This window comes from Juglans regia, chromosome 12 (genome assembly GCF_001411555.2).
Source record: "Juglans regia cultivar Chandler chromosome 12, Walnut 2.0, whole genome shotgun sequence".
Classification (NCBI taxonomy): domain Eukaryota; kingdom Viridiplantae; phylum Streptophyta; class Magnoliopsida; order Fagales; family Juglandaceae; genus Juglans; species Juglans regia.
In genome coordinates this window covers 19899740-19911549 of record NC_049912.1, presented here as the reverse complement: position 1 = coordinate 19911549, position 11810 = coordinate 19899740, and the positions used below count along the sequence as shown (strand labels likewise).

Below are 11810 nucleotides of genomic sequence, written 5' to 3'. Positions count from 1 at the left end.
CCTCCATTATAAAAATCGGTCATAACTGGTCGGGTCTCAATTTTATATTTTCTAGAACTGGACCATATTGGACCAATTCGCATATTTATATATTTTTAATTAATTTTTTTTATATTATATATAATTATATAAATTATAATTATATATAAAATAATGTTATATTATAATTTATAACATAAAATTTTAATCTTAAACATGAACATTTATTTGATCATATGTTTTAAATATAAAATATATATTAATTACATTTTATGGCTTAATAAATTCTCAACATATTCTTTTTTATAAATATTTTAGTAATACTAATAAATATTAGTATATTAATTACTATATTATCGCTAACATATATTAATAGTACTATACCAATAGTATTACTATATACTATATACTAATAGTATTAGTGTATTACTAATATTTATATATATTAATATATATATATATATAAATATAAGAGATTAGAGATTTAACATATATTAAAAATTGAAAAATCGAACCGAACTGGACTGGAACCAGTAAAATTGAAAGTACCGGTTTAGGAGTGTAACCAGTACGGTATTGGTTATTGAAAGTGTAAAACCGGTGCATACCAGTTCGGTTCTAAAATTTGTCAAAAAATGGACCAAACTGGACCGGTTACACTCCTAATTGGCTGCATGTGCAAGCATTAGCTTCCAATTAGCATCTCTAATGCAATACAAGTGAGCAGGGGTATAACCAGTCCGATTTTGAACAAAATTTAGGACTGAATCAGTATGTATCGGTTTTGCATTTCTGAAAAACTGATTACGCACCGGTTATATTCCGAAACCGATACCTCCGATTTTACCGGTTCGGTCTCGTTTTATGGTTTTAATAGTATTAGTATTAAGGCATAAAATGTAATTAATATACTAATATACATTAATATACTAATTAATTAAAACGAAATATAATTAATATACTAATGTATATTAGTATTACTAATATATTATGTATTTATTAAAAGGAATATGTTGAGAATTTATTAAGCCAGAAAATGTTATTAATATATATATATTATGTTTAAAACATATGATCAAATAAATTTTCATGTTTAAAATTAAAGTTTTATGTTATAAATTATAATAATATTATCTTATATATAATTATAATTTCTTATGTCTATGTTGGCAGATCTTTCTCTACTCGTCTAAACAACGGTCTAAATAAATGTTTCACATGTTGATAAAAATATGAAATATAGTTGAGACTTCCTAAGAGTTCTGCAATTGATTTTTATCTTTTATTTCAGTTTAGAATTTTTTAGCAAATCGAATTGCATTTTCTATAGGTGTTATTACTCATTCAAAAATATTATATTTTCTAACTATTGGTATCAGAGCCAGTCTTATTATGTCCATGGCTGCAATCTTTTTGTGTTGAGTGGAGGGATTTTTTTTTTTCCTTATTTTGATTCATTTCTTTCACCATTTGTAACGAACGGGTCCAATATTATAAGGATAATTTTATTGGATCTAAATTTTGTTGATGGGTTATGTTGAAAAGTCCAATTGCAAATTATTAGATAATTACCAACCTAAAATTTATTTTTGACGATTAATAATTTTGTGAAATTCAATAATTATTTAACCAGCTCAAAAATATTATTGTATGAGCTAGGCTCAGTTTCAAATTTAGTATATCGGATCACTAAGGTTACTAAGGCTACTCAACCCATTAAATTGGAAGTCCATGCTTATATGCATAAAGAGCAAGACTCAAGGCCATAGAAAAATCCCAAGCCGATTACCCAACATCCAGACGCCTATTTTAAGCCCATTCACGTATTCTCTTCCTCCTTTCTATAGTATATATTTATATATTTATATAGATCTATTTTTATTGTGATTTTATTCGCTAATGTTCAGATTCAGAAATTTATAGTAATTTATATCAGTATGTATATCATGCATCTCACGTCGCATAAGACATGTAAGCTATCTTAAGTTCAAGTGCAATATAAGATAATATCAGTTAATCAGTAAATAAGATGGTCATTCAGATGCATAGTACTAATGTAGTTCAGATAAGGGTGGGCGTGCAAGTCATGGACTCGAGCGTGGTCCACCGTAGTATGCCAGAGTACTACACAGTCGGCTGTCTTTGTTGTAGTAGGAAAAGTTAGTGCACAACCTTACACACATAGTTAAGTGTGTTAGCTAGCCAAATAAGTCAGATCAGTAAGATAAATTAGATCAGTAAGTTAATTCAAATAAATCAAGACAAGTCATGCATAGCATAAGTATCAGTATGATCAGTCATGATTTTAAACTCTCAATATGAAAACTCTTTATAAAAATCCTTATGTTTATTATGTTTACATTGTGATGGATTTTTTATTGAGTTTTTGACTCATTTTAATTTTATTTCATTTTTTTAAACTACCCTGGTCAGGATGATAATCAGTGCGAGCAAGCAAACCAAGTTTAGAATGAGCAGACTATGAACTTAGTGACTTTATTGTATGATTTCCATTTTAGTCAGTTTGAGAATTTTGGTTATGATTGGTTAAGACATGATTTAGTTTATCAACTATTTTATATGATAAAAAATGTTTTATTAAATAATGAAATATCTTGTCTGACTATATGTACGTAAGCACATGACATCTCTAACTCTAGGGAAGGGGGTTGAGATGAGTTGGTACATAAACTCATCTCAACTCATCTTTATAATTTTTTTAAATTTCAACACAAAATATAATAAACAATTCAACTTTTTCAAATTTTAAAATAATAATAATATTAAAAAATAATATTCTAACAATATTTTATCATTTCAACTCAACTCAACTCAATTCAATTTAGTTCAACATCCAAACATAACCTTAGAAATTGCGATTTCGGATGCATGACAAGATGGAGGTAATTTGCATTAGCGGAAAATTTAAGTAGGACAAACTCATGGAGCTAAATAAAAACACCCATAATAATATACTATCGCCTAAAATTTTAGGTAATAAAAACTTAATCAAATTTTGAGCCAAATGATTATATTATTAGTCACTGTTACAGTTGAAAGGGCGAATCATTAGAGTCATTTTATAAAGGGCTTGAATTTCTCCCTTTTAGAATTAAAGTGACAAGATTCGAGACATTACATGAACACACGTATGGAGTTGCAAGATTACTATGTGACTTAAAACAATTTCATGAAACCTGTTGATGAAAAGACTCAAAACTCAAATGTAATGTAGATATTGAGTATCATATTGCATAAGTAGTGAAAACCCATTTGACCCGTGTGAATAAGATTTTTCAGGCAACTAAATTTTTTTAATTTTGACAAGAAACCAAATAGAATAGAGTTAATATCATGGTAATTAATTCTCTTAATTGAAATGCTAATCTAATCTACCTTTCCATGAAATGTTAATTTTTTTATTAAATAAATTTTAAATTTATCATTTAAAGACGTCGATCGAATGCTAGATGAAAGAAAAAAAAAAGAAGAAGATACCAATTGATGATATGATTGATAAATTTATAAGTCTAATTGAGTGTTGAATAACATGCAATCATTATGTTTTGATTTATAACAACTTATTTATTAGAAAGTAAAAAATTTGAGCAATTCAATTTTTTATTTTTTATTTTGCAGCGGGATTCTATTCAAATGTGAGAGATATCAACTTATTTTATTTTTAAGCCAGTGTGTAGAATATTCTATTTATGAAATATATAATAATATAATAAAAATTACAATTAAATTAAAATTAAAACAAAGTCAGTTTAGACTAAGACATGAAAATATCGCTCTTTTAAATTAACCGATGCAGCAAAACTTTTCTTGACTTAGCTCCTCTAGAATACAACAGCCTAACTTATCATCATATAGCCCGAATCAACTCTGTAAAAGTAGTTGAATTCAAAACTCTACTCAGACAACACATTTCTTTTATCTAGAAATACTCTCAAAAAATATCTATGTACACTTTAACTAATTTTTTCCCTAACGTTGTATAGAGAAAAACAACACCACATTGGAATGAAAAGGTCGACCCTTAACGGACGCCAACCTCCATCAATATTTAAACAAATCAAAATACATCTGGTAACTATTGTGCAATGAATAAAAGAACACATGCATGAAAGTTGACTCTTTTATTTTCAGGAAACGGCACAATGAACAAACAACCACTATCAAATTAAAAAGAAAAAATCAACGGTAGAAACTTATGGACCATTAACTAAGAGCCAGTAAGAAATTAATTGATAAAATTAAAGTTCAAATGGCCGATAATGAGCAATTAAAAAACAATTGAGCAACTGAAACATTAAATTCAACCAATTTAAAGAGATAAAGGTTAGAGTCCTGCTTCTAAGCGGATGGGTTGCTTTTCTCAGTATAACAGCCTTCCACACATCTGCTGCCACGTCACAAATTATACCTAACTTACAATATACTCACGCACATGGTAAAACATTGAAATCAAAAGAGGAATAAACCCAGGCTGAGAGGAGATTTTCTACTTTCTTAGCAATTCTGCTTAGAAACCAGAGTTTCACCGCCACCAGTCCGACACAGATGGTTTTGGGCGTGAAAAAAGAAAGGAAAGAATAAAATATCACAGACCCAAACATGCATTAAATATCACAAATCCAATCCAGATCACAAAACCAGAGCATCAAAAAATTCTGTATTCCTGATTTATAAATTCAATTCATAAGAAATAACATCACCATTTGCTTAGAAAAAAAAAAATTACCATTGGCCTTCATGACTAGTGGCCGTTCAGTAGATGAGAGCCCATTCAAAACACAAAGAACACCAGTCCGTCGAGTAAGAGAAAATTGACTCTTTAATAAAAAATACAGAACTTGAGAGAGAGAGAGCGGAAAAAATTGTTGAGTCAAGGGAGAAAGAGAGATTTGAGATGGTGTGGGTATGGTTGGAAGCAGCGTTACCTCTGGGAATCATAGTCGGAATGCTCTGTTCTATTCTATGGGTAATGCTTAGTATTACATTCACAAAGCCGTTTATGGCAAGCCGAAGCACATCGACAATGACATGGGGGATGTGGCTATGGAACGTCAGGACAAGAAGTTCATCGAGAAGGTCTCTGCCGCTGCTCATAATTAAGAGGTGGGTGAGGTGCGAGATGGTGGGGGGAGGGCTCAATGCCAATGCGAGGTGGTTGCGAAAGAGGGGAGGGTGGAGATAAAGGATTTCTAGTGGATGGGTTCGCCTCAGGGGGAGGGGGGGTCAACATGGTGGAGTTGAGTTTGTCGATGGAGCTCTAGGTTTGCTTAGGGTCCTTTGGTTGAAGGCGAAGAGGGCACGACAGAAGATTGGAGAGTTTTTTATTTTTTTATTAGCTGTAGGCAGGCGCACGAGATGTAAATTAAACGACTTATGCGGCTTGTAGGTATAAGGTTATTGATTAATATTTATTAAAAAATATCGACACATACTATTCATATAACTTAAATTTAATTTATAAGATTTAAATTTTATTTTTTATTTTTTAGATCAAATTATGCTGCTATATAAGCCCTTTAATAGATGTATTATCCACATCAATTTATGAATAAATTTTTTTGATAGAATATATCCGAATTTGTCTCTAAATGAGATTGGTTATCACAAGAATTCTGAGTTGACATGTAAACATATTATTTATTGCAATATTTATAAAAATAACAAATATTTTAATATTAATTGATGTCATAACTTTTATCATAATAACATATTTAGATTATATAGTAAGGTGATATAAGATAATTTTAAATGAAATTTAAAAGTTGAATAAAATATTATTTTTTAATATTATTATTATTTTAAAATTTAAAAAAATTTAATTATTTATTATATTTTATGTAAAAATTTTAAAAAATTATAATAATAAAATAAAATAAGATGATATAAAATCGTTTATATATTCACCATATTATGTTAATAAACAAAATTATAAACATATTTTTTCATATCTTATTTAATTGCTGTACAATACACATTTGTTCTTGGCAGCAGGTCGGAGTAAGTCTGTAACCTGTGCATCGATCTGATTTGTCCAGTGTACCTTATTCTCTTGTACTTAAATTGATTTCTATATTTAAAGTGGCAGAGAATCTTCAAAGGATTCCTTTTACAAGTCAATGAAAACCGTTGCTGAAAGTACCAAAAAAACTTCATCCCAAGTATTATTTATATATCTTATCATGCTTATTATAAGAATATAATTTCTTAACTCCTAGATATGTCATATGGTTTAGATTTGTTTGTATAGTGAGTTGAGATAAGATGAGTTAATATTAAAATTAATTATAATATTATTTTTTAATATTATTATTACTTTAAAATTTAAGAAAATTAAATTATTTATTATATTTTATGTGTAAATTTGATAAAGTTATAATAATTAGATGAGATGAGATGAAATAAGTTGAAAGTATTTTTCAATCAAAACTAAGCGTCTTTGACTATTTTGGTAACAACATATTCTTCGTAACAATCATATACAAAAACATAAGGTGTCATATTATTTCAGACCACCCATATCCTCATTTGTTCATAAAATTGTCAACATTTTGTAAATCACCGTATGCAAATTTGTTTGCCAGATTTTTATATCATTACTATTTATTTTTAATCATATTGATTGATGTGTTATATTTAAAGAATTATTATTCATATTCTTTAACGTGGTATTGAACGATTGGTATATGAATTAATGAAAGATAAAGTGTTAGGACTACACGCAAATCTTATACAATAAAATTTAAACACTGATATGATTTATTGTAATATATTAGATCTATTTTATAATAAAAGAGTTTAAAAATTTATGGATCACATTAAACTATGCCAGTATATAGATTTTCTAAAGTAAAATTTATGTATAGACAAAACATTTCTCAATAATAAATAATATTATTAAGTTTCAAATGAATTAGTAAATCGATTATTTAAATAAAAATAAAGATAACAATATTAATTCGAAAAAACAATATTTTCTAACCACTTTATTAAATTACTATCAACAGCATCTATGTGTTAAGGTCTCTAAATAAATAAAATACTATTCGAGATCGATTTGGTGAAATTTGAGTTCGGTCTAATTCTATTATTAAATGAGATGTTCGTGAACACGAAATTATGATTGATTATTAAACAATATAACTCGGTACAAAACTTGGTTCGACTCATAAGTTCATATAAATTCAAATAATTTTGTAGTTACTATTTTTAATAGTATTATCTCTATATTTAAAATGATAATATTTCAAATATTCAAGGAGATTAGAGCAAATCCAAATTTTGTAAAAATGTTAGTGGAACTAGAAAGTCCAAACTTGCTTGTCAAAAATACATTACAAATAATCTATTTTATTTAAATGAAATAACTCACGAATAAACATGAACTTGCTCAAATATTATACGAGCTGTTCATAATCATAAAATCGAATAAAATGAAAAGTTTGAGCTCAACTTATATTCAAATAAAAATTAAGGCCTCGTTTGTTTTCAGAAAACATCTCGTCTCATCATTACAATTTTCTTAAATCTCCACACAAAATAAAATAAACAATTTAACTTTTTCAAATCATAAAATAAATATAATATTAAAAAATATATTCTAACAATATTTTATTCAATTTTTTAATTTTAATCACAACTTTTTAACATATACTAGACCTGACCACCAACTACTATGAATCTACACCCTACATTCGTCACTTCCATCACATCCAAGTCACGACTACACAAAGATTGCATTGGAAAATGAACTTCTATATTGAAAGGAACTAAAGACATAAGGAAAAATTTAATTGTGAACGATTATACACATTAATATGCATATTTGTTCAATATATTTAATCAAAAATTATATTTTATTAAAAATAGTATTAATTTAAATTTAGAATATGAATGCGATAACATTAATACGCAGATTGGTATATAAACTTGTTTATACATAACAAAACTCCATATTTGGACACTTTCAAGTATCTTAAGAATTTTTGGAATAGTTGTTAAATTATTGAGTGAATATGTTTTACTAAGTTTTATAAAAAGAGAATAAAAAAGTTAAATAAAAATATTATGAAGTTAACAAATTGTTTGAATATAATTTTTTAATATAATTTTTGTTCTGAAGTTTGTAAAAATTGTATTTTTTATTTTGAAATTTATAAAAGTTATATTAATTTTTATTTTTGAATAATAATTTAGTTAATGATTAAATAAAAAAATTTATCTTACTAGGCGCTTTTGGGCGTTTTACACCCTCAATGAGAGGGTGACACATCATCAATCCATTGTACTTACTGTGAGTATGCTTATACGTTACAATTGCTCTTTTGCCTTCTTGTGAGCTCGTTCCTCCCTCTCTATGCCTTCGAGTTCACTCTTTCAATTAGCCCCTTGCCCCTTCTGCTCCTCCGTTTTGTCCTCACCTTTAGTTGCCTCTCAAGTTGTGTCGCTTTACTTGATTGCTCGGAAAGTTATTTTTATTTTTTTATTTTTTACTTAACGAGTGAAGAGGTGATTTTAAATGTATTAAAATATATATTTTTATTTTTAAAAATATTAAAAAAATATGAATAAAAAAATAAAAAAACTATAAAAATAACTAACAATCAAAAAGAATGAGCTACTCTGAGCTGAACATGTGTTACCCTTCTATTAGAGGGTGTAAATTCTATAATAACACCGCGTTTGATTTGGAGGGCTTTCTAGATAAAAAAAATTTGAAAAGTTAAAAATTATTTAAATTTAAAAATTCTGTAACATATAAACATTTATTTTTGGCGTGGTGTAAAATGACAAGCAAATTTTTTCTTAAATATTCCATGCTATCTGCAGCCATATCACCAATGACAGGTTGCCACGTTTCACCTCGGTATCCTGACGACAACCCGTTGTTATTCTACTTGCTAACGTCACGAGATCGGTTGTACTACTTTTGGTGCTACGCCGTGTTAGTAGGATGCCTGTGGCCCTGATTGGACGGTTTTTCTTGGTCCCGTCACGGGCCGGTGTCTAAAAGATATACACGTGTTGATATTGTTCAAGGGCCAATGAGTGGAATCCGCGTGCGTCTTTCGGGCACAATCGGGTTGAGGGGGACCACCTTCGGACCCCGCGCACTTACTTCCTCGTGATTGGATCGCGAAAAACCGAGGTCAATGGCACATCTCCTACTGTAATTCTCCACGAAAAGCTAGGGCATTACCGATATTACACGGTCACTAACATGCGTGCAATTGTTTTCTCTACTTCTCTATTATCGAAGGTCCTGGGCACAGGCACTTGGAACAGAAAAGAATAAAAAGGAGAGAGAGAGACAGAGAGACAGAGAGAGAGGTTCACACTGCTACTTTAATGGCGGTTAGGGTTTTTCATTGATCCCCCCTCCAAAAGTTAGAATAAACTTTAATCTCCTTCCTACGCTTTCCGTCTCTTCTCTCCTCAAAAGCCCTAATTTGTCCTTTTTGAAGCCTTTCCGTCCCGGTTTCGATTCGGACGATTCAATCCCTCTAATTTTATCTTCAAATTTGAATCGCTGATATAGGAGCTGGTATGGGCGCGCCGGAGAAGTCACAGGTCAATGCCAATTCGATGCAGGTGAGTCTTGCTTTAGTGTAATCGAAAGCTCATTACTTTGCCCTAGAATTGAACTCAGCACAGATGTAATTTCTCATTCCAGTTGTTTTTTTTTTTTTTAAAATTTTGATTGCATATTTTGGTCTTTCGTAGTCTGTAAATTATAAATTTTGGTATGATTATTGTTTAATTTTATGGTGATGAGGTCAGAGGAAGTCATAGATTGAGTGCAAATATATATAATTGGATTGGATTGGATTAGTTTTTATGCTATTAGTTCCGGTCATTGTGCCAAGTATTATTATTTGTGTCTCGAGAGGTTTTTGTGCTGGTCCGTTAAGGCGTATTAACCATTTGTAGTCCATTAGCTTCTATAAAGTTGCGGTGCAGTCTGTCTAGTCCATTAGCTTCTATGTATTTAGGTGTTCTTTTATATACTCCTTGTATACACTGGCTATGCCTATTTCATTTGTATCAATGAAATTTATCTCTTATAAAAAAAAAATAAAGCTGCAGTGCAGTCTGTCTGAAAATGCCAAAATGCATGGCCTGGGGGCGGGGGGAATGTTTCAAAGTAATTTCTTATTGAAGTGTCTGACAAAGTTACAACAGTTGGTTGCTGGGCTTGGGATCAGACATCAACTCGTTTTGTAGTTGAAAAGGATTGGTAGTCATCGTCTTGAGATTAAATGTATTTTTTTTCATTACTTGGTTGGAGGGCGTTTTTTTTTCATAAGTACAGTCTGGTGGCAAGTTTGATCCACAAGATGCTCTCAATGAAACTGAAAGAAAAACAAAAACCCAATGCGTTTTTGTATATGTAAAGTGGTAAATGAGTGAATTCTCTAGTCTGGTAGCCTTGTGTTGGACTATTTGAGCTCAAAGTTGGGAAGTATATGGTGGTTATTCTTTATAGAAATTTCTAATTCATTTGATACCTGCTGTTTAAGCTTAATTAAAATTTCTAAAGCCATTTCTGGTTAATTTGTTATAAATGAGGATTTTGAAACAAATCTGATTTGATTTGGGAGTTTTTTTAGCTTTTCTATAGTGTTTGTCGCTATCTAGGCAAGTAAGGGATTTACAAGATTGCTGTTGTGATTTTGTTCGTGCAAAATTTATTGATCCTATCTAGGCAAGGGATTTACAGCCTTTTTTTTTTTATATTGCCTTTAATTTATTTTCTTTACTCTGTCAATTTTTGCAATGCCCAGCTCATCATGCTACATGACTAGCTGCTTTATTCGTTGACTTTGACAGTTTTATGAAATGGCCACATTTAAGTAGACATGATTTTTTCAACACCGCATTAAAGCAGTGGCATATATCTATATCATCCCAACCCTATCTATTGATTTTGTCATTGTTAGTGAAGACTTTTAGTTAAGATGCAATATCTATACTTTTTAAAACTGAACTATGTTAATTATTTTAATTTATCTTCTTTCTCTAGTTCTACCTTATATGCACTTTTAGTCATGTATGTGTCAGTTTTATAATGCTAGGTATACCCTAGTAAAATAACCTTGACATTTATGGTTCTTCCCTGTTTAGGATATTCTTAGAATCTTACTCATCAAAAGATAAAGAGGTTAACATGTGTGCTTGTTTATGCATGACCAAGATTTACAATTTTTGTTCTATCCTAACATTCCCTTTTATATTACTGCTTTTAATGGTTCCCTATTGGATAATCGACATCTTGAGGTTAGATGGTTGTTTATGCCCTACCCACCTGGGGACGACATTTTTTTTATACGTAAAAGAAGACTTATTAAAAAAAATGTAAATAGGCGTAGCCCAAGTACATAGGATATATACAAGAGAAAAGACCTCGCAGAAATAGATACAAGAAAATCATGGAGCCTGAGTTTGTTGAAATCTATAGCAGGTGCCCATGACATTAGTGTATCAAAGAAGAAATGTCTAAGTTCATCCGAGCGTTTCTTATCTTCAAAGTTTCAATCGTTCATTTCCTTCCAAATGCACCATAGTAGACATATGGGGGTCAATTTCTATAGTGCAACAATTTGTAGGAGGCTGTATAGACCTTTATAGCTGGCAAGGAGATCAACCACCCTACCAGACATAACCCATGCTACATTCTACTAAATATATCATCCCATAGGGCCCTAGCCACCTCACAATGAAGAAGCAAATGATCCAATGTCTCTCCACTTCTTCTAAACAGACAATACTAGTCAATTACTATGATGCATCTTTTTCTTAAGTTAGCCATGGTT

General features: G+C 30.0%; 1 protein-coding gene and 1 pseudogene across 1 annotated transcript in view; both read left to right on the top strand.

Moving 5' to 3' along the window:
- The first annotated feature begins 4894 nt into the window (after window positions 1-4894).
- Window positions 4895-5100, top strand: LOC108994771 (annotated as a pseudogene).
- Window positions 5101-9270: 4170 nt separating this feature from the next.
- The window catches only part of LOC108994769 (serine/threonine-protein phosphatase 4 regulatory subunit 3-like), a 35292-nt gene continuing 32752 nt past the window's right edge, over window positions 9271-11810 (top strand). The window contains exon 1 of the mRNA XM_018970099.2: window positions 9271-9588. Coding sequence (XP_018825644.2) covers window positions 9544-9588 — 45 coding nt within the window. The 5' untranslated portion in view covers window positions 9271-9543. The remainder of the gene's footprint in view (window positions 9589-11810) is intronic.